The sequence below is a fragment of the Gallus gallus genome, chromosome 2 (assembly GCF_016699485.2).
Source record: "Gallus gallus isolate bGalGal1 chromosome 2, bGalGal1.mat.broiler.GRCg7b, whole genome shotgun sequence".
Lineage (NCBI taxonomy): Eukaryota > Metazoa > Chordata > Aves > Galliformes > Phasianidae > Gallus > Gallus gallus.
In genome coordinates, this window is record NC_052533.1 from 124,326,965 (window position 1) to 124,351,095 (window position 24,131).

The following is a 24,131-nucleotide window of genomic DNA, read 5'->3' on the forward strand; positions in this document are numbered from 1 at the left end:
ATATATTGTTTGAATAATAATCTTTATTTCTTTATTAGTTTATTTGTAAAAGGTACATTGTAATCCTGAGCTACTGCTTTATACATTTAGCATCATACAAAGACGGATCATTTACAGTTTGATCATTTACATTTATTGTGCTCCAAAATCCTTATCTGAATATCATTTTGTCCTAGGAGGAACATAGATAATTTAAATTACATGTATCCCTGAAACATCCACATTAATTTACCCATCCAACCCCATTATCTAAATCACTACAGTCTAAATCACTCAGGACATTCCTTCTGAATTTAGCAAAAATTTGTTTAAAACTATAAAGATGGGCAGTGCAAGAACTGGTCCCTCAATCCTTTGTGAATACATCATTAGGAAAGGCTTTCTGTTTCCATATTCTTATTACGTCAGTGCTCAATTGACTAGATGTACTCTGATGGAATGATCCAAGTTTACCCATTTTCTTACTACAGCAGTTAATATGAATTTACATGTGAATTTACAGTGTCTCCCTTTGCAACAACCAGTGCTCAACTTTCCCAAACAGGAAAAATCTGACACAACCAAAGAAAAGTAGGAGGCAACCCATCACCACCTTACAGTCACCTACATGACAGTGAAGTATTTCTGAACAGGTCGTATGAAATGCTTCCCTTAGACCCTGTAAAGGAACTTGCACAAATAACCAGAGTTAAGTTCCATAATCCGAGCATGGCTTTTAGAATCTGCCAAGTAAAAACAAAACAAAAAACACCCAAGTCCCAGGATCCACGAGAAGAAAGCATTTACCCTAACTGAAATCCAATCCTGACTAAGCAGAAATTTATTTAAACTACCAAAATAGCATCTCTTTACCTGAAAATCTCAAAGCATACAGTGTTTACAAATGTCTCTATCAACAGTGTCAGTCTTTTGAAGTACACTTGTAACTTTCGTTTCCCCAGTAAGGTCACTATGATCTTAGGCAAAAGATACAGTAAGCAGTTCAAGCAAAATGCTTATTGCTTAGGTTTTAAAGCAAGCCACTTCGAACGTAACTGTAGTTAAAATGTTAAGTACAAATGTGAAGCTACTGTAGAAACACTTATAAACACTCTTGCTTTTGAATTCTTACTGATTACCTAGAAAAATGGCAAACAAATTTTAACGTAACGAAGGAAATGTAGAACTTAATACTGTCAAAATCAAATTCAACACCTATAAAGACAGAGTTATGAACATGTAAACACAGCTTTAGTATTCAGAGCTAGGGAATCTAGCAGCAAAACAAACTATTTGCATATTATGTAGTGCAATGAACATTTGTTCTTAGAGACCTCCAGTCTTAGAACTACTTTGAACAGAATGGAATCCTTACAGGAAAGGTTTTAAAAGTGTCCAAGATGTAATATCCAGAATTAATAGATGAGCATCTGCTATAATCTAACAATTTCTCTATGCAAAACTGTGCTCTGGATAACTGACTTTTATAGCTCCCCAGTAGCAGGCTCGAATGAGGCAGATTAAACCTAAGAGATAAGCAATAGCCCAAGAAACATAGGTTGCGTGAAATCGCCTGGCAAAATCTTGTGTACCAACCTGAAAAAAAAAACAAAAGAGAAGTGTCAAACACAGCAATATCTGCTCTTCAAAGCAGAATAAGAAGCTTCATTAAGTATTTCAGCACATTTTTCACTCTGGTAAGGATCGACCAAATATTTTATTAGCTCAGTTGTACACAACCTTAAGATCGGAGCACGATTATAACCTCAGGTTGTACACCAGGAGGTCTTCAGTCCAACTTTTTGACCAAAGCAGGGTCATTTCTCAGATCAGAGCAAGTCACTCAGGGTTTTAACTTAGTTGGGTTCCAAAAGCCTCCAAGGATGTAGACTGCATAAGCTTCTCAGGCACGCTTCATAATTAAACAATATCATTTTCAAATTCAGTAAAAATTTAAGAAGATATAACCTCTTATTTCTGGTTGTCCCTGCTTCTGTTTGGAAAAACTGGAAAATCCTTCAAAACTTATTTAAGCTCACATGCAGAAATGATTTGGGATGCAACACAAGTTAAAGATATTGTGAGAATCACACAAATTCTATCGCTATTTCCCAGTATATATTTTGTGATTGTGGGGTAAAATGTTGGCTCCAATTATCACTACTGGATACTTCAACATAAAGCCCACCAGATAGTTTTCTGAGTAATACAATAGCGATGCGAGGAGTCTCAGTTTGTAAATAGCTTATTATTTGCTTTTACTGCTTAGAAAGGTGTATGTTCCTTTGTAATCTGTACAAGTACCAACTCTTTTGAATCCCGTTCCCCTCCACTGCAGCGAGGCTTACACTCCTGGCTACACAGCAATATGTATTTCTAGAAACCTGAAAGTTTTGAGAGCCATAGCAAGAGCACAATGTCCCAGTATTTCTAAAATAAAGCCATTTCTTTCACAGAAAGATAAAAGGCAAATATAACATCAGGAATTGTAGAATCTCAGAGTGCCAGAATATCTTTTAGGAACATTTCTCTGGCTAACTCAGATGCTTATGTCCATGTTAATAGGAGTTGAAAAAAATACACAAATGTAAGCGATTTTGCTCTCAAATGCTGGGGAGAAAAGAGCTGGTCAATGAAGGGAGCTCCTTTGTACAAGCACAGCCCCGAACACCATTCTAAGTACAAAACAGCACATCACTCACAGTTAATCCAACTCCAATGAAGATGCAAATCATTCCAATTGTAATATATGCACAGCAACGTCTCCGAGGCAATGCACTTCCAACAGAAGAACTGTTAGAAAATAAATGGTGCTTTGAATTCAGAGAGAATAACACAAAAAGCAGCAGGTCTGTCATAATTATGTTGGTGTATATTTATTGCCATTTTTTTTCTGAGTTTATGAAATTGAAGGGAAAGCCTACAGTAATGCTAAAGAGTGAAAGAGTCCATGTCTGTTTAAAGTGGCAGTACAGGTAGACATGAACACACACACAAAAGCAATAACCTAGCATCTCAAAATGCTTGCAACACAGAGAAGAGTAACACACCTGTGTCTTAGGTGTATCTATCCTATAACCACAGTGGACCCAGACAAATATCTTGAGAAGCCTTTGGATTGCAAAATCAAGTTTGCTTTGAAGCTTCAGTGTAGGATGTAAGACACTCTTTAGTCTTTTAATACATCAATACACATCTTTAATATATTCGCTGCACCTAAGTAACTGAAAATCAGTTCTATTGCCCCTAAGCATCTTAACAGTAACAACATGCACAATTTATTTAGTGGAATAGTTCACTCGGTATTGTCAGTTGGCTAAGCACTACCCCATTTCTGTTAAGTTTAAAAGCAAAGAAAAAGTGAAATTCTTAGACATTTGAGTCAGTTATATTAACTGCAGAAACTTTTTTTTTTTTTGCTTTCCAATTTTCTTTCAGACCTCTACTGCAAGCCAAATTAGCTGCACAAATTACTGCTGGCAAGGAAAGCAAGTAAATCCTTTGGAAGTTCTGTCATTCATCATCTAGACTACAAACTCCTAGACAGACAGCTTTGTCTCTGCCTGCTGCATTACACGAATTATTGAAGTGCTTCAGCAAAAAGGAACATAAAATGCTAATAGAACACTACATTCTTCACTGCAGGTTAGAATATTTTGGTTTTAAGCTTAGAATTATATGGCAAGTATATCTCAAGCCAAGAAATTCCAACCACATATAGCTACACTAATGAGGAATATTATTTGATTCTATTGAACACAGAACTAAGAGCCCCAGAGTGAAAGATGTTGTTTCATAAACCTATCTTAGAGGTAGTTCTGAAGCATCCTGCAGCACACCATCATCATTAAAGTACTTCCTCCCACACTAGGAGATCAACATGCCTTGGGAAACTCTTACAGCGTGTTCAAAGCTAGAAGAGAAAGTAATTTTCATCTCACGATGTTTCAACGTATTTGAGATAACCATACAACAGAATAAAGCATTTCTGAATTGAAGTAGTGCATCTGTCATATGACTGACCAAATTTCTGGCTCCAGTTGCTTAGCTACATGGCAAGGTCTCATATGCTTTGCATGTGACAAGAATTCTTCATACATTCATCTTAGGAAGCCTTCAAATAGATTCCCTTAAGCAGCTTTACTCCAGCATTATTTCTTTACAAGGAATTTCTGAAAGGCTCCATGAAGAAAAAAAAAAGTAGTCCTTGAGCTACTATCCACAAACTGAGCTCCATCTTGCAAGGCAAGGGCCACAACTACAAGGGCCACAACTACAAGGGCCACAACTACAAGGGCCACAACTACAAGGGCCACAACTACAAGGGCCACAACTACAAGGGCCACAACTACAAGGGCCACAACTACAAGGGCCACAACTACAAGGGCCACAACTACAAGGGCCACAACTACAAGGGCCACAACTACAAGGGCCACAACTACAAGGGCCACAACTACAAGGGCCACAACTACAAGGGCCACAACTACAAGGGCCACAACTACAAGGGCCACAACTACAAGGGCCACAACTACAAGGGCCACAACTACCATCATCCAGTGGTAAGGATTTCCAACTGGTGACAATAGTGATATCCAGTCACCCAGAGATCACTTAACTAACACACAAAGGTGAACATACACACATACACAAAAACAAAAAACATTCCCCCCCCCAGAACTCCTTAAATAAGTCCACAGCCATTCTAGAGGAACAACGAGTTGTCTCATTCCAAATCCCTTGAGGATAACAAAACAAACACTGTGTAAACGAAGGAAGCATGAAGACAGACTCCAAATGCTGACACTCCAAAAGTTACATCCATGAGCACTAAGCTCGACCTTAGGTTTCTTCCTCTTTAAAAGTTTCCCAGCTATATGCTAAGGAAGTTAATTCTAGCATGGAGCTTGATGTCTTAAAATGAGCTCCAACTAGCTTAACAAGCTGGTAGAAGTGTCATGTTTAAAATACCTGAAACATGCATTTTTACTGCACTATATATATGAATACTATGAATAAGTTCATTTTGGAAAAGAAATCTTCACTTTGAAAGCTGCCTGACTTGCAACCTTGTTTTTGTAATCATAATAGTGAAGGTGCCATCTTTATTTTCCATCTGTATTTCTCTCAAGCTGTGTCTCCACCTACCCATTTAGAAAGACTGGGAGAGAAATCATCTCCTCAAATGCTGTTTAGAAAAAAATAGAAGTCTTCATTTAATTTTATCTGTCTTTTCCTTTCTACAGAAAGCAAAGCTGAAATAAAAGCATTAAGTTTCTATGGTCACGTAACAGCTCTGGGTATATTTAGCAATTCCAATAGATCAGATTTTATTTTTCATTTTCTCAGTGATATTGGTCACTGGGCCACTCAAATAGTGATCTGGATCCTTTACTCACCCCAAACCACAGGTACACCCCCTAATTTTAATACAAAAAGCTGAAACCATATCCCCAAACCTATAAACTGCAAGGTCTGACGGTTTCACTCAGAACTATTAGAACTGGGGTCAAAAGAACACTGTACAGTAGCAGAAGCAGATGTCTCTATTGTGTGACTAATGAGGGTAAAGTCACTACAAAGCCATCCAGAAGGCAGTAAGTGCTCCATCCTTTTTCTGAGTTACTACTGAGGAAGCAAAGGCACCTGCAGACCTTTAGGCAGTGGTAGCAGATATAAGAGAGACCAAAGCCAATTCAGCATCAGGTGCTAATAAAGGGAAACCACAAGAGACAGAAGCTGTTAAAGGAGTGGCACAGGAAAGAATGCAGAGCCTGCCCTATGCTCCAAATAATAGGAGTTATTGCTGTGATTTCAGATGTACTTTCAGCAGCTTTTTAAAAAGAAAAATCAAAATTCAGTATTTTGAAGATGAAAAGTACTGCTGAAATTATTGGCCATAGAAATGCCAGAGTTCCATCATCTCCTTTTCTTAAAGGTTCTGCAGGTTTTATTGGCCTCAAATTTTAAGTTCATTACGGTTCAGAATTTTGGGGGAGGACAGATGACTGATGAATAACTGGTATTTTGTATTTTGAATCACACAGGAATGCCAGAACAGTGAAAGAAACAGTTTTATCCACCTTCTCAGATCATCCTCAATACTACAAAGTAAAACATTTTGCAACAGCTTCCTTATTAACTGCACTTTGTTGTCCTAATTCTGAGACAGTCATTTCACCTTCTCTGAACTATGTTTTGTTATTGACTTTCTTGTGTAATAAATTGAGTTTCCCTGTAATTATACAAGGCATTCCTGGTGTTAAAATCTAGTTTGCACCAACCAGGTAGGTACTGGCAAATAAGACATTTGCAGACTCACTGCACTTCTAAAGTCTGTGGTAAAAAAAGTAGTGGTAAAGAAGTCATGCAAACTATTTGAGAACTTGACTTTCAACAGTTGTCTTCATGAAAAACTTGCAGTGATTTGAAGTGCCTTTTGCCTCAGTCTACACCATCCTTTAAGTGATTATCATCAACAGATTCAACAGGAGTGAATGTTTTTGCATCTGACTGGTCAGCTGCTAATGAAGAAAGCTTTTCACTACTTAGCCAAAATACCACATCCCACGTTCCCTTCTGACTACTTGGCTACCAGATACACTGACCTCTGAGAAAGCGCTGACAGAAAAACAGAAGGTCATGGCAGTTGTTCATCCCATTCCCATGACTTCAAGTTCTGCCTCACCTATGTCATGCCCTAAATCCATTCACTAGAAAGGCTTATATTGGTGGAAGTGCAGAACTCCTGTCCGCTACATTGCAAAGGCAGCAAGACACCATGCAGCTCATTCAAAGTTACGTTACTGTATGGCAAACAGGTATACAGGTATTGGACCAGAGAGATTATCGTGTTACAAAGGAGAAATGAAATAAAGATCTTACCCATATCCTGGGCTCGCAGAAGGGCTCCAAGAGGAAGGATCTCCTCCTTGGGAGTCAGCCCTTAAATGGGGTCTAGGAGGGGTGGAGCCAGACTCCACCCCTTCTGATCATTCAGGTAAAATTGCATTCACCTGTGCCCCTGCAGCTGACTCAGCACTCGTCTCAGGTGGTCAATCAGAGGTTCAGGCCGTGATTCAACTGTTCCCATACAGTTATCATATTTCATAATTTGAATCCTCAGAACAAGGGCAGAGAACAACTATTTGTTAAAAGTATTTTGTATTTTGCCACTCAGTTGCTACTTAAGCTGTAACTTTCACAGATTACACTCCGTTTTTATTACATACAGATAGCATGCTTTGCACTTTGAAGACAAAACACCAAAAGATCTTTGTCTCCAAAGGATTAAATGATAAAAATATAAAACAGTAACTGCAACTAGTTCAAAAACAAACACCACAAAACACCAACTCTTCCCATCAGCACCTAAAAGGGGAAGCTCAGGCTGGACGTTAGGAAATACTACTACTCTGAAAGAGTGGTCAGGCACTGGAATGGGCTGCCCAGGGAGGTGGTGGAGTCACCGACCTTGGAGGTATTCAAGGAACATTTAGATATCGTATTGAGGGACATGGTTTAGCAAAAACTATTGGTGATGGGTGGATGGTTGGACTGGGTGATCCTGTGTGTCTTTTCCAACCTTGGTGATTCTATGAAAAAACTGAATGCAACTGCAAGCAGTAAAAACAAAAAAAAAAGCATGCAAAGCAACAACTCATCAAGATCCTGATATTATCTGATCTAAGTAAACTAGAACATATCCACCATTCCATACCCAGCCATTTACAGTGCTGAGGATAGACACACCGCTAGGCTGGTTTCTCTCTCAAATACTCAGGCAAAAGGTTTCTGGCACTTCTGAAGGCCAAGCTATGCCAATGGCTAAAGTACATTTATTCTAAGCCTTCTGGTTCCCAAGGGACCTGTTAGTTTTCCCGTAACATGCAGTACAGCTGTGATCCTCTGTTCCCAGTAGTAGAAGCATATGCTCCTTTAACTGGAAGTAGCACTCGCCTACCCAAAGGAAGGCAAGTTTTGTTCTACCCATTTATCTACATGTTAAGCCTCTGAAGCAGTATTTTTAAGTCATATTTCACACTCTGTGATTGACATTCTATCCAATTTTGAAGTACATTGGTACAGTTACTTTTAAGTTTACATTATTCCAACGTAAATAAACCCATTCTCAGATAAAAATAGCAAAAAAAAAAATCCCAACCAAAAAACAAATGTACCTCAAGCTTCTCATGGCTCTCAGCCTAATTTTTCCTCCTACAAGGAATACCTCCTCCTTACTGAAGTAACAGCAAATAAGTAGACAATTACCACTATTAAACAAGCTAACGCACTGGAAATGCTTAACACAAATTAGTGAAGTTTATGAAATCAGCAAAACCTCTTTCAAATTAAGACAAGCTTATTTCCTTTCTTCTACTCACAATAAGACAATTCAAATTCTACATTTAAACGTTACCTCGTTAGCTGCACAAAGCAGTAAAATTTCAATGACATAAGAAATAATCCTAGCTGCTGTTAACTTTAGCAACCCATTTCTGTCTATTGCTAGCAACGTATTTTTGACTCTAGACAACTGCACCTGAGCATTTTAATACATGAAGGTTGGGTCTGTCAAAGTTACTGAATTGTACATATAGCAAAAAACTCACATATGCATAACATGCTCTTTAGCCTTGACATTCAGAGGGAAATGGCAAAAATACACACAGCACAGCAAACAGATTTTTACTCCAGATAAGTTTTACAGCAGAAACAGGGAACTTAAAAGTTAGTTTATACGATTTTGCTTTCAGAAAACTTACATTTTTTTGCAGTGTGGGCATTTTGCTAGTGTGTTAAACCTCAGTTCCATCCACTGTAAAGAGAATAAAATAAATAAGGTTAAAAAACAGGCCTGAGAAAATGTTGTACTTCATGCTAAATGTCAATGTGAAAACATTTTGCTTCTCAGGCTTTCTTTGACTTGTTTCTTGCTTTCTTCCGTAAATGGGATGCCCTTTTGTCAGTGGCAACACAGGATTAGGACTGCCATGTGAAAATTTCCCATGACTTGTCTTAGCATTGCAAGACTTCCTTGACGTAATATAGTTTCATCCACAGATGCAGTATGGGCAACATGATAATATTAATACTGTTTTTATTTCCCCCCCTCTTACTCCTAAGACTACGAACATATCTTAATGAAAGTAAATGTTTTCTTTGGCATAATTATAGACAGATGTATTTTCCCATCTTCCCCCAACCCTAACATTACTTGTGAAGAATGAGTTGAGCATTCAAAGAAATGTTAATTAAAGAATAAAGACATATTTTCTAAAATACAAGTTTCACATACATAGAGAATGTTATGTAACATTTTTCAGAAGATTATAATATAAAGTTATGCATAGTACAGTCACAAACTTCCAAAGACTAAAATCTATCTGGGAAACATCATTAGAAGTAACACCTGACACTACCTCCAAAGGATACACTCTTGTACCTCATTAAAAACAGCAGGTTTGTTGTTGCTTTGTTGGTTTTGGGTTTACTATTTATGTTTGTTTTTTAAACAGCATTCTGTGATAGTACATAGCAAACATTTCAAAGATGTTTGCCTTGAAAAATGGGGATTAGACCACAGTTCTTCATTCTGAAGGAGTTATACTGTAATAGCAGCTATTCTATGCTGCCTTTCTCCCCTGGAAGTAGTTTCCTCATTAAACACATTCTTCTCTTTCCTCTTAATTTATGCATGAGTCACACAGCAAATAACTAGCATGGGTAGAAGCTATAGTACAAGATCTTAATGCCTCCATTTTGAACCTCCTTATCTCTGTGAGAAATCACAAGTCAGCCTACTGAACAAACCCTAACTGCTACACACACAAATCAAAATCAGAGCCCCAACTTGCATGCAATACAGGACCTAGCTATATCATAACACCATTTAAACACTGAAAATGAATTTACAAATTTCTGTGCAAGCAAACAGAAGTGGCTTACAATGCTCAGCTAGTACTAGTAGGCTTTGTTGCGAGCAAGGGTCCACTTTGTAGTATTTACAATGTATTTTTCCTACTTCCATCCCTCAGTTTTATTTACGTATGACGGAGATAATCATCCACCAAAAAACCCCACCAAACTTCATTTATTCGCTCTTCAGTTCTGAAGCATCCAAGTTACACAGTTGCTTTTTCAACGTATTTGTTTACAAGGACTCAGCCAAACTGATTTACCAGTTTGGTTGGGTCCCCTGAAGTCTAAATTGAAAGCTTCTGTCGTACTTCCTTGACCTGAGCAACACGTGTTTTGAGCCTTAATGCTATTTCCACATTTCTGACAGACGAATGAGTTCACTATTTGCATGCACCCATGCCAAAAACTACTAGGCTGTACACAGTAATTATGGGATAAGGCTCATCTGTCAGAGCCAGAGATGGAGACAGGCCTCTTCGGAGACGTTCTTTCAGCTACTTACACTGCACCTCTAGAAATAGAAGCAAGTCTAAATCCAGGACTTACATTTTACATATCTGTAATTCAACATCACTGCTTTTATCCCACGGTAAGCAATTCCATTTCTAAAGTTACTCATTAATGATCTTTCTATGGATTTATTAAAGAGTCCTGATTAATTATTAATCACAGTCATTAACTGACACAAACTCAAATGCATTTGAGTGTCAGGTTTGGATGGAAATAACAAAAGCACCGATGACCTGTTTTCATTGAAAGTACCAGATGCTGTTTCACATTCTTAATAAAATTTCAAGTTGGTTACATGAGAATTAGCCTTCCATAGACATTACAAAACAATTCCACAATAAAAAACAGATTTAAATCTAACACAGTTCCACAAATACAAAATTGTTTTTTTCCATCCCTCACATGAAGCAACACAAACAATAACCCAAATCACCAATTAGTTCAGAGTTTCAGAAAGCTCTTCCTTGTTTCAACTGGAGACAAAATGAGACATCAGTCAGGGGAATTACCAGAAGACTATCACAGACCTTCTACCTTCTGAGGTTAGAACAATTCTCAGGACATTCTGTACAAGACAGAATGAGTATGTTCTTATAATCGACTTAAACACCTATGTACAGCTGCTTCTGTCAAAAAGCCCCCCCATTCCCACCACAACTTTTTGGGGAAAGCAAGACACCTCCACAAATATAAATTCTTTAGTACACTAAGAAATGTTTTAAGTTTTTTGCTGTTGTTATTGTTTCTTAAATTGTTTCAAAATACTTTTATATTTGATTTGTTTTACCAAATAAAACTGACAGAGCCCAAGGGACAAAGCACAGCTTCCAGCCCATGCCTTCCACAGCTTGCCCCTGGCTCTTCAACCTTGAAGGTCTCTGAAAGCAGGCCAGAGGGTAGGGGGATCCCATGATCCCTCCTGCCTGCCACTGCATCACAGAATTGTAAGCATTAGAAGGAACCTCTGGAGATCATTGAGTTCAACCCCCCCATATTAAGCGGGATCCCTTCAGTAAGTGACAGAGGAAAGCATCCAGGTGAGTTCTGAATATCTCTGGAGTAGGGAGACTCCACACCTTCTCTGGGCAGCCCGTTCCAGCACCACACCACCCTCTTGGTAAAGAACTCCTGGTATCCAACCTAAATCTTCCCCTCCTCCTACTTAAAACCATTTCCCCTTGTCCTGCTAATATTTACCCTTTGAAGAGTTGACTCCCCTCCTGTTTGTAGGCTCCCTTATGGTACTGGAAGGCTGCAATGAGAACTCAGCCTGATCCAGGCACAAACCAACAGCAGCACAACCTCTGGCAGAGGGGTGCAGGAATGGCTTACTGCCAGCATGAGTTTTAACTCAGCCAACAGCCCAAGTCCAGAAGCTCTCAAACAAGGCTGAAAACAAGATGAGACTTCTTTAGCGGGATGGTTAAACTCTTGTTCTGCCCTCTGTTTCAATTTTACTACTTTTTCCACATTTGTCCAAATTTCAGATCTACCAGAAACAGCAGAAAACCTAACACAGAAATGGCTCCTAGTACTTTATCCACGGGGAAAAAAATTAGGAAAATCTGAAGAACGAAATGCAAGTAAGTACTGCAGTTCAGCAATAGTAACAGCCAGTAAGTTACTTTCCCAGCTGAGAAACTCAAGGGTGCTGCATAGTGTCAAGCATGCTTCTAAGAAGTTAAAAGGATCACTTGACACACGTGGGTGGAATCACACCCCATAATTGTGCTTTTACATGGCAAAAAAATCTCTTTGAAAAGAGGTAATTTGAAACCCTTAGAAGATAACACAGAACACACGACTGACCATTTGACTTGTTCATCCCAAGCATTCTAGCTTTGCCTTTCCTTTGGGGGGGGAGCTGTCGAACTGCCCAGTGAAGCAAATAAGATACCTCACTGAGATGAAGCTAGTGTTACATACTCGCTTCACAATGAGGAGATAACCAAAGTGCAGAAATACCACCACAAAACTCCAGTTTCCCGACCTGCTAAAGCACAGCTACAATTATTTGCTTGAGATTGGGAGTGAACACAGAACTATTTCCTGAGTTTTCCTAACTAAAAAAATGTGTGTGCAGAACCTTAAACTTAATAACAGAAAAAGACAGAAGCAAAGAGTTCTAGGAAAGCTGCATACAGCAGGAAGAAGGTTCAGCTTCTTGATAACTCATCATTAAGAGAATATAAATTATACGCTCCTAATGATTTTGAGGTTTTCTTTTATATGGACTGTGCAAATCAGTCTTCCGGGCAGATACAACTACAAAGTTCTGAATGATGCAGTTCACTAAGGCAACCATCGGACATGAAGTCACGTGCACTGTGTCTGAATTAGGAATCTGAGCTTTTTAATGCATAATCTGGTCATTATGGGCAAAAGTAGTCTTTCCTATTTTTTCTCCTTATGTATTCCTACCTTTTCACAGCAGAATTTCAGCTAAAGAAGTTCAGATCATAAACTACACAATTAACTTGGCTTGCACTTAAAAAAAAAAGACAGAGGACTAATAAATACTGATGAGAGCCTTCAAAGTTCAGCCAACAATTTAGTAAAAATTCTTATTTCATAACATTGACTCTCCCTAACAATAATTAAAAAAAAAAAAGACTGGATTACACAGTAGAGATTTCTTTTTGTTAAGAAAACAAAACTTAGCAGTGTTAACTCTTCTGCAGCATTACTTTCAGCTGTAGAGTTTTAAAACAGTAGTTTTAAACTACTTAACTTCATTACAAAATGAAACCATGGCCCTGTATCAGACTGCAATGTCCATGCAGGTATCTAAGTTTGTTAACATGCTACTATGCTAAAAAAAGCGACTAGAAGAAAAGGCATCCTTCAGTGAAATAGTCCTAGTTTAAAATACATACTTGAAATGGCCTTTTTCTTCCATAGATCCAGTCGCTTTCTGTTAGTAACATTATTTTATACTGTGTAAAATGTTCTTAGTAATTAAACTCATGTTCAGACTTGCATTAAAAAAACAAAACAACAGAAAAACCACTCCAGCTATCTCTAGTTACAGATTATTGCTACTCAGCAGGGTTTATAATAGTAGTAAAAACATTTTTTAATACATGGGCAGAATCAACAAAAATAATTTATCAAGAATCTAATGGTTTCTCAGCTGTTCCCTCACTTGCAAATTTACAATCAAATCTTTAAAAAGCAGAAGTTGGAAAAGATATCTTGCTCCTTGCGTTCTTCATCTATCATAGTAAAGACATTATTATACACTTAATTGATCTAAATCAGGGAACAAGTTTATTCCATTGCAGATCCCATCACAAGCAAATGTTTCTCTCACTGCAGATAACAACCCACACAAAGCACCATCTTCTGAGCTTCCTTTTTGTTTCCATGAAATGCATTTGAGGACCCTCTGGCCCTATGTACCTTACAGTCCTTTGTTTCAGGAACACAATACTCCTGTGATGATACAGGTCATTTGGCATTATCACTGATCTTAGCCATTTGCCATTATTAAGAAATTTTATAAACATTTTAGCACTGCTAGATAACAAAGCTGAAACTTACTTGCAGCAGAAACTGTTCCCAAATCAAAATTCAAGTACACTAGACCCTTATTCATATAAAAGAAAAGATGCCTTGGCAGCAAAAGACGACTTAGATCCTTTTATCAAGTGGGAGGACTTTTCAATCTCAGATATTAACCAATCTTCAGATCTTAACTGACAGACAACCTGATGGTAAAGTGCAACAATGAACAGCATTCAGGGTGCCATGCAGCAACTGCGGAAACTAAGCCACCTTAGCTGTTGCAGAATGCAACCATCACTGCAAGTCCAAATAGAACATAGATACGTAACTTCCATTTCCAGCACCGTCCGCTCTCACACCTGAGCTGTAACAGTGGCTTTGGGCTTCATTCACGCACACAGAGAAAGACCAATAAACATTTTATTGAAATGCATGTAGAAATAACCAAATACATCCATCGCAATATGAGCACAGAAGCAGCTTTACTTCCTTCAAGATGCCACAAAGCGAGGCAACGTGCTCTTAGAAATGCTTAAACTAGCCTGACCGATAGCACACTTCAGAGAGAAGGAGAATCTGGTGCTTTACTTACAAGGAAAGTATTTCCACAGTGCCCACACACCACTCTAGTTCCATCCGGTTGAACTGGCAAGGCAGGCTGAGCTGGCTGCTCTTCTGGGATCAGCATTACTGGACCAAGAGTAATGATGCGTCTACTGTATTAAGAACATTAGATGTATATGTAATTAAGCTCGCAAAAGAGAAGGGTGATGCACTGAACTAATTAGTTTAGTCAGTCACTACCAAAGCACTGCCCCTTCAAACTATGATTTTTTTATTATTTTTTTTCCAACAGATGATTCATACAATTTTAGACTTCTTCTAAAGTGCAACCCCTCTCAATTTTGAAAACATCTGGCATGCAAGCCAGAACCCTGTAGAGATCAAAGTCTTGCTATCATATGGTAGAAACACTCCTCAGGAAAAAGAAATCTTAATAACTGGGCTGAGCAAGCCTGTGAATTGGAATGTACATGCTTATGTGAAGCATGTTGAAAGAGTCTTTACTCTTTCATAATCTAATTCTTCTTTCCAAGTCAGATTCTGCTTCTTCTCACTACCAAAAAAACAAGTCAACGTAAGCAGCATCTCTGCATTTCTGTAGTAAAAATACTATTCAAATGGAAAGAATCAGAAGGAACCACCCCAGTGTGACTAAACACCATTGATTTACCCTAACAAAGAAAAAAGTTACTATTTGCTTTTATGCTCAGTGTATTTCCAATTTATTATACAATGTGCCCATACAAAATTACAGTATCCAAATTAACTAACAAAAAGCTGAACAAGAAACAGACTTCCTAGCATGAAAACAGAAAGGAAAGATGAAAGCATTATTTAACTTGTAACGCATGCCTTCCCTTATGCAACCAAAATTGCAGGCTGGATGGCCTCCCTTCAAACTGAAGCATTCCATTTAGGGCATACTCCTCAACTCTCCACTTTGAATTACTCCAGTTTAGCTCATCTTCTAATAAGACAAGTACCCAAACTATCTTAGCAAAACTGCTGAGATATGCTTTCAGGAAGTAGTTTAGTAAGACTGAAGACCTTCTGATTTAGCCTGGTTACTAAACACCTGACATATTACAGTCGAAGTATCCCATGAACTCTACAAAAAACTGTGACCTCACTGAAATTTTCCCCAGTAACATAGCAGGGAGGAGGAAACAAAAAAAAGAAAAAAATCAATGTCAAAAACTACGATTCAAAACCAGAAGAGCCAACAGACTGGTGACAGGGCGCTCAGTGTGGTGGAGTCTACACTCTAATATCTGCGGACCCAACTTTGACCTCAGTTTCTGCCTCATTAGGGCTGCAATAGTTGAAATGAAACACTCATATCTGTGCACAGAAGAATGTTCATTGTGGCAATCACATTTGCTTCCACTCCGAACAAGTTGTAAGTCGAAGTTGAAAGGTAAGAAATTGAGAACTCCGCAAACCAAAGAAGGGAGTACCACACTGAAGCCAATCTACTGCTACCTCTCCCTGCTTCCTTCAGAAGTTCCCACCCTGAATCAGGCAAAGTGAACAACTCATGCATTTAAGTTTTCAGGAGGTTACAGATGTTACTCTTACCAGTTTGGTCTTGGGCAGCCTATTTTCCGAGATGTATCCTTACAGATAAGCAGACAATTACACTGACATCTAACATACTTCTTCCCTGAAGGAGGGTTTTTGATTGGCTAAACAAAGAAAAAGAAAGCACAGAACACACATCAGAAGTCATAACAATTAACTTTCTTCCTCATGGAAGTATGACAGAACAGAGCTACATGACTGACAAGTTCTTAACAAAGAAATACAGTTTCTCTTAGAGAAAGAGACTTGCAAGTCAAAAAAAAAAAAGTTTCCTCCCCCCTCCAAAAAAAAGAGGAAGTGAAAATTCCTCACAAGAACATTTTCAGTAACAAGAAATTCTGCAAGCTAATGGGAAAAAAAAAGCTTTCATATTTTAGCAACAAAGAACTCAAGTCCTCAGTTTAGTTATTTTTTAAACATGTGCTTAAGAAGTGGTGCTTTTCTTTTATTTTTTTATTTTTGTCAATATATTAAGTCTCCTTGCCTGGTAATAATGGCTTTATTCAGAAGCAAAAGAATCAAAGTATGGCTCTCAGTCACTAACAGAATATGCAGACTTAGCTGAACTGCCAGCTTATTTTAAAACGTATTGAAATCATCTTTCTTGAACCTGACAGGCAAGTTTCTGGAGCCCTTTTGTGCAGAAACTCACAAGTCTCAGAAACTGAACAGTACTGTGGCCTGCAATACTATATATCAGTAGGGAAGGTGAGTATTAGTGGCAGTTTCATTCTCACTTAAATGAAAAGTGAGTAAAGAAAACAAAAACATTCCTACAGTTTTAAGTCTTCTCTGGACAGTTCATTCTATAAAATAAATAGAATTCAGCATTTTCCAAACAAACGATCTCAGCAGCTGTGGAGTGCTGCAGTATCAGACCCCCACACTAAAACAGGTGGGGAGAAAAAAAAGATAGAAACAGAGAAGCTCAAAAGCTGAAGACTTCAATTAAGAAAATGGGGAGGAAGAACAAAAAGGACCGTGATCACCACAGTGTTGGATAGGACCTACAGCTCCTGTGCTTCAGGATTGCTGCACAGTGGTTTGTTAGCATGTTCACAAATTGACTGAGAAGCATTTCCAGAAAGCATACATCCAGGGACAGGTGTGGGCTGGCTACTTTGAGTCTTCCAGTGTTTAAGCAATTAAATCATTCTTTTTCATTCCACTAAAAACTGTTTCAGAAAATATTTTACTCTTCTTTGGAGAGGAGTCATTACTTAAATGAAACCTTTGCTTTTTGTTCTCAGCCTTGGAATGAAACCCCACAGAGCTAACTGGACAGAATGGGAAGATTTGCTCTGGCTACATAAGACCAGATTGATTGGGCCAGCAACCCTTGAACTTGTACACCAGGTGCACCAGCAGCTTTGCAGCAACAGGCCCTCAACAGGGATGTCCATCAGCAGCTCACTTTGTAGATGAGGATATGAATTCTACCAACAGCACAGTTCAACCTCCCACCACTTCCCCCCACAGAAAGAAAGTACTAAAAACCCATCTTTACCGTAGCTTCATTGCAAACTGTGCACTTAACAACATGTTGGTGTAGCTTGCCATCCAAATTGATTAGTGACTGGCACACACGGCAGTTTATGACAGGAACACCACTGGCATCTGGACTCGCAATGGCAGTATATGGAGGTGGGAGCTCGGCTGCAAGAGACCATGAAATCTCAGATGGAAAACCAAATACGGCATCCTAAAACAGTCAGCAAGCATAGCCACCAACAGCCACAGCCTCAAAGAAAGAAAAGTAAAGGGGAAAAAATGTTGAAGTTAATTATTAGCATTAATATTTTTAAGTTTACTTTGCATTCCCCCTCCCCCCCCCTTCTTCTGTGTAACATTATATACATCAATCACAGTTCTACATAGAGCACATCAGCAACAGAGAAACACCATGAATCACCCCAGAAAGGTGGGTCAGATGAAAGGCTCATCTATGCAACTCCATTTCATTTTCAAATCAACCTTTTAGTAGAATCCAAGGGTGGCTTCTGATGATAAACAGAAGAATAGACACAGCCCAGGTAGCCAGAAGAGCTTATCCAGTATTTGTAAACATCTGGAGTGACTGAAACATCCATAAATATTTGTAGTGAAGTATCAAATATACTACAGGTAAAAAATAAAGGTAAAGTCTATTAAAGAGAAAGTGTACAAAAATAATGTAAAGATCAAGGTATTCAGGCCCAGATAGTTCAGTACTCAGTGCGTGCTGGGCATAATTAGGAGGCCAGGACTCCCAGCACTTAAGGAAGGAAAGGTGAGGGAACAGGCAACAGATCCTGCAGGAGCCCAGGTCAGATCTTGGATGGGAAATGCTTCTTTATTCAGGTACAACAAAAGCACATCTGGGCTATACCAGAAGAATCAGAGTGCCTTGGGTTGGAAGGGACCTTAAATACCATCCAGTTCCAACTCTCTGCCACGTGCAGTGTTGCCAACTACTATAACAAGTTGTCAGGGCCCCATCCAACCTGGCCTTGAATTGAATTAAACCTTCAGAGCTTCTACTTTTAAGGGTCCCACGTATTTTTACTGACCAAAAGCCAACACAAGGACACAGTGTTTTCATTTACAGACCAGTACCAGAGAACATAACAGCCCCGTGCTCCTGTGGCAAGGCTAATTTCAGCACTGCCAGCCTCAAACACACAACAAAGAAAAGAAGAAACACTTCAGATCCTTCTCAGTTTAAGAATTCATGGAATGAAAACAATTCCACATAAACTCTGACAAGCTCATTACTGCAATTATGTGGCACGTAATACCACTGGGTTTTATTCCATCAAGCTCTTCAGGTAAGCAGATAAGGAATGGGCACATTTAGTAGTTAACTTTCCCTCCTATTTTAAAATACTCTGCAGCCTTGAACATCAAGAAATTATATCATGATTACGTCCAAATGGTCAAAAAAGTCCTCAGAGAAGTGACAAGATATCGGCTTTCTTCCAGTTTACAAACAAAGCATTATCTGCTGAGGTGAGGAGAAATCTCAAGCTACTATCAAAAGCGACAGGCCCAAGCAGTAAATTTAAGCCTGTAAGGATACAGATCGTTCCTTCACTCAGTTTTAATGTGAATGCTGTAAACTGAAGGGATTTAAGAAGCCTTAAGATCCAAAATATCATCACAAAACTTCTAAGCATCACCATTGCTTGGCACGCTCTGTTGGCTACTTGGTACCCAAACAATCCAGATTGATACCTGACTTAACTCATAGGCAGCAGAAGACCAGTGGACATCTTGAGAGTCTCAGAATAGAACCCAACAGACTTAAATTATTTTAGATGTGAGGCAAAATTCACTTATGTGCAGCAATGCTTCAGAACTTCAGAAAGAGAACCTCACACCTACAGCCTTGATGCTGTGGTTGCAGAAACAAACATCCTTAAGAAAAACAAGGTAACTTTCAGTTCTATTCTGATTTTTCTTCTCTGTTTCTGAGGACTAGTAGCACCCAGCTGAAAATTTTCAGGGATAGCTCTATTTTGAAGTATCGTCCTACTGAATTTTCAGTACAAGACTACCACACACAAGGGAAGAAATACAAATGAAAAACAACGGCAGCAAAACATGGGAAAACAAATGAAAGCAAAACAAACACTCATCCACCCACAGCACACAAAAAAAAAATCCCACACTTTGCCAGCCACAAACAATCTCAAGCCCAGCAGATCACCATACTAGCAGAAAACAGTTTTGAAATGTGGACAACTTGGAGAGCAAGATCTGGGCTGTGAGAGCCCAAGCTCGGGTTGCTGCAGGCTTTCCTGGCTGTAAGCAGGCTGCTTAACTGCTTCTGCAGCCAGTAACTGATACACTCCCTGGTTACAAGAGAAAAGAGCCACAGAACAGAATGCACGCCCAGCATGCTAAAACCAAACTACAGTTCAATCCCAGCTCTCAGGTTACTTCTGTAAAGCAACAACCAGATTGCAGATCTTCTTGGCTTGGCTCTTTCAATTTACAGTGAGACTTAACTCCTATCAGCTGGGCACAGGGCAGCTGTACTACGGAAAGGCAAACAAGGGCATTATTATTATTTCTGTTCTCTACTAAACACGTATCCCCAAGCCTTTCAGCCTTCCACGATCCTGGAAGACTTTAAGACTGTGTCTTCTTTGTAAGAAACAACTCTAGATTTTGAAAGCTAGTCAGATAAGGTGTGCAAGTGCAGAGGCAACCAATTTTCCAACATCACACTGGAGCTGCCTGGCTTCCAGGTAAGCTGCCTCTTCATTTCTGTGCTGCTGTCTCAGCAGATTTAAAACAGCAGGCAATAATGGCTGCTTCTCAGAATGGTGCTGCTACATTTGCTACAGAGCAGAAAGCCAGAGGTATCTTGGCACTGCAACATTCGTGCTTAAAGAAGAGCCTTCAGAATGGCTCCCAAAAAAACCCAACCAGCAAGGCCCTCCAGAATTAAGTGTAAAGAGAAATATACTCAGAAGAAAGCTATAAAGGGAAATAAAAGAATTGCCTCCGAGCTTGCTGCTCCATATCCCTTAATAAAAATGCTGGCCACTTTCAAGGCACATTAACATATGTACTTGATATGACCTTTTTTTTTTTTTCCTTCTCCTTTTTAACAGCTTGAATTTCAGGCTAATATCTTAAATAACAGTTCATAAAGGTCCACATGGTGGGCACGAATAGTTGGTAGACACATTTCATGCACACACCAGAGGCTTCAAGATATATTTATACTGCATGTCAGTATTCTGCTAGTGACATTTCAGTTAATAGTTTATCAGCTTTTCTTCTAAATAATAATAATAACCCAACAGTAATGAGGTCAACAAGAGCAGCAGAGTGCCCTGCCATGCAGTACATGACTAACCTACAGTGCATATCCCCATCAACCCTCACAGGAGGTGCAGCAAAGAAAACACAACCTTAGAGAATTCTTGTACTTGTGCACTTCCTCCTTCAATATTCTAAAACGAAGAAACCACAGGGAACTGCCTGCAGCTTGCCTTGGTCAAAGAGAACTGAATTTGTTGGGTATGGGAGGCCATTTTCTAAACACGGATTCTTTATCGTGATCCGGGAAGGGAAAGGGAGAAAGTTAGCGAGCTGTATAATGGACTGGTAGGCAAGGATGGAGAAAGCAGAATAATCACTGTACCACAGGGAGCAGAGATGATGGTCCCAGCCTTTGTCCACATGAAGTTTCTTAACTGTGCCCTGAGCCCACATCCCAAAGACTCTCGCTTGCCTCCCTCACAGGGAGCAAGGCATGCCAGGACCCTGTAACACCCAGCTGCCCACCAGCTTATGCTGAAAAGGGTCAGCAGGGGCTGACTCTAAAGCTCAGGATTACATATGGGGCACAGCAATGACCAGCATGGGGATGAACCTGTTAGTGTAATTCAGGTGGTAGTATTGAGCACTGAGGGCTTCTCCTTCCTTCCTCTACCTCTCCAACCCCACCTTCAGGAAATGCCAAGCAAGGAAGCACAGCAGAAAGAGGATTTAAAAGCAAATTCTATTACCCTGAGAATGCCTCTTTCTTCTGTTTGTGCTAGAAAAAAGAGATAAAGGCTGCCTGGTAGCTACAAAGGCCTTTTAGCTGCCACACATGGGAGCTACTTTCTCTAAGGACAGCTGATGCACACAGGTACTGAGCAAGGAAGTCAGAGCAACCTGATCTACGTGGCACCTTTGCAAGACTTTGTCTTGTGGACATTTTTTAGGTAAGTTTTATAGAGCAGTATATATATGTATTATATATATGTGAAGTGCTCCTAGGTTCAGTTGCTCATGGAGCCATTAAACAGAGGTTCCTCTAAATATCAAATGTATTTGATTCCAGCCCACTTCTGAAAACAAGCTGCTTATCTCCAGTGCCACACCCTCCCACTGCTGCCAAACTGGTCAGCAGGAGCTGCAGCAGCACACAGCTCCTGGGGCCCAGCTGGTGCCCTGCTCTGCATTCTATCCAGGGATCAAGCAGGAATCCCTGACCGGATACACTTTCCTTACCTTAGAACTATATAAAGACTTGTTGGGTTTTAGTTGGTTTTTTTTTTTGTGCGTTTCCAATAGAGTGAAATATATTTCAAAGCAATAGATATAGAATAAGACTCCTAAAGAATAAAAACAGAGTAGAATTTAGAATAAGGTGGACTTCTGGAATGCTCGCAGAATAAAGCTTCAGGGCTGATGGCAGTCCTGTACAATTTAATTGCAAAAACATTAAGAAGCCCATCTGTTTTTTGGTCTGCTGATAGTCTGTGCGAATGGACACAACAGCCACAGCACCAGCAAAAAAGACGCTTTCATATCAAGGCAAAGAGACCCAGCTACCCACTGGCTGAAGTACTATTCAAAGCACTCAGATGCTCACTGGTAGCCTTCTTGTACATGCATGCTGCATCTACACAGTTCTATGGAAACCCCCAAGAAATGGCCAACGCAGCAGAGCCACTGAGAACCAATCTCACATTCTAAAGGCTGCTGCAAGGAAAGCTACACTAATCTCATTTAGCCTTAAGTCTCAGCTCTTTTTTTTTTTTCCCCTCCCTTGGTTTCTGCTGTGAAACACATAACTGGATTAAAAAAACACCTATTAATGTACCTTCTAAACATTCCGATTTCTGCTTTTCGAGTAAAAACGTTCGCCCGGTGACTCAATAGCGATCAACAAGGTAATTTCCCTAAGTCTGCAGAAGAAAGTTAACCCCGCACCATCACAGGTCGGTGGCTGCGGTATGGGCCTCGCTTTAGGAACGCAGAGCAGGCAGCCACGGCCTTGAGATGCGCCGGCAAGGGCAGCGCAGCAGCAGCAGCCCCCTCCCCTCCCCTCCCCAGCTCCGGATGCAGAGCGCGGCGCGCCCCCCCGCCCCGCACCCAGAGACGGAGCGGAGATCCGCGCGCTTCATTTCTCCCGCCCGATGGATGCTGCGGATCCGCGCAGCCCGCCGCACCGAACGTAGTTGTTCGGCGCTGAGTATCTCCTGCTTAATCCCTCTCCTAATTCGTGGCAGCGCTGATTTAAGCCCCGCAATTACCTCGCAGGCTCGGACCTGCGCGCGAGTCACGCTGCAGACCGGCTCCGACCTGTTCTGCCGCTGCCAACCATTCTACCCATTATTTTCGCGGCGGCCCATCGCGCACGGAGCCGAGCACGGCCTACCGGCTCCGCACCGCGTCGCCCCCCGACAAAGGCCGCGCGGCGGCTCCGCGGCTCGGACCCCCCCGCCCGCCTTCCCTCCCCGCCGGCCCTTACCTCGGGGGCTGCTGTCCGGCAGATAGGGCGGCGCGGTGGGGGTGACATTGCCGGAGCTGGGCGCCGAGAGCAGCGGGGAGCGTTCGTCCACCCCCTCGGCAGCCATGGCTGCGGCGGGAAGGGCCCTCCCCGCTACCGAGCTGGCGGCGTGCCGCGCGGCGGAGAAGGCGGGGGGCGGCCGAGCCGAGCAGCGCCCGGGAAGGAGCGCAGAGGAAGGGGCTGGGATGAATGGGACGCGCCGAGGAGAGGGGCGGAGGCTGAGGCGGCCGGGCCTGCCTCCGCCCAGCCCCTCGCGCGGGCTAATGAGCGGGGCAGGCCGCGGATGGGAGGAGGGGGTCGGCCGTCCTCTGGCCGAGCTGCGGCGCTGCGGGGCCTGCAGCCGGCGCGGGGTCCGGGGCTGCAGCGCCGCTGGGGGACGGCCCGGGGGTCCCGGCTGCGTCTGGGCCCGGCACCGCCTGCAGGTGGCACAGCGAGAGGCGCCGAGGGCGGGTTCTACGGGGAGGCGTTGGGAGGAGAAACGTAACGCTCAGTGAAAATAAATAAGTAAATAGTTTCTCCCCCAAATGGTGCTTTTGCATTATTATTATTTTTTTTCTGAAGCGTTGCGAATGTTCTGAATGTCCATGTCGGAGAAGGCCCGGGAAGTGTTAGGGGCGGTTGTGACCTGCCCTTCTCCTGACCAGCAGTGCAGGGCTTGAGGCGTGGCCCGCTGAGGTGCGAAAATGGTGGTAGCCTCCAAAGCTGCTTTAAAACGTGAGATAAATGTACATGCTGTAAAACTGGCTGCTCTGTTGAGAAGCATTCTCCTGTGTCACCCTGTGGATGTAAGGAC

At 41.0% G+C, this 24,131-nt stretch overlaps 1 protein-coding gene across 1 annotated transcript; it reads right to left on the reverse strand.

The window, feature by feature from the left end:
* Positions 1-3: 3 nt before the first annotated feature.
* Positions 4-23,525, reverse strand: TMEM55A (transmembrane protein 55A). The gene is made up of 7 exons (NM_001277420.2): positions 23,300-23,525; positions 17,567-17,715; positions 16,057-16,163; positions 14,507-14,630; positions 8,742-8,794; positions 2,682-2,772; positions 4-1,575 (listed from the first exon to the last, which is right to left on the reverse strand). The coding sequence occupies exons 1-7, from the start codon at positions 23,403-23,405 to the stop codon at positions 1,432-1,434; spliced, it is 774 nt and encodes a 257-aa protein (NP_001264349.1). The 5' UTR covers positions 23,406-23,525; the 3' UTR covers positions 4-1,431.
* Positions 23,526-24,131: the final 606 nt, after the last annotated feature.

Coding starts and splice junctions, on each gene's coding strand:
- TMEM55A (NM_001277420.2), bottom strand. CDS start 23,405: ATGGCTGCCGAGGGGGTGGACGAACGCTCCCCGCTGCTCTCGGCGCCC. Junction 8,795..14,506: donor ACTGTGGAAATACTTTCCTT/GTAAGTAAAGCA, acceptor TTCTCTTTACAG/TGGATGGAACTGAGGTTTAA. Junction 1,576..2,681: donor TCATTGGAGTTGGATTAACT/GTGAGTGATGTG, acceptor TTTTTTTTTCAG/GTTGGTACACAAGATTTTGC.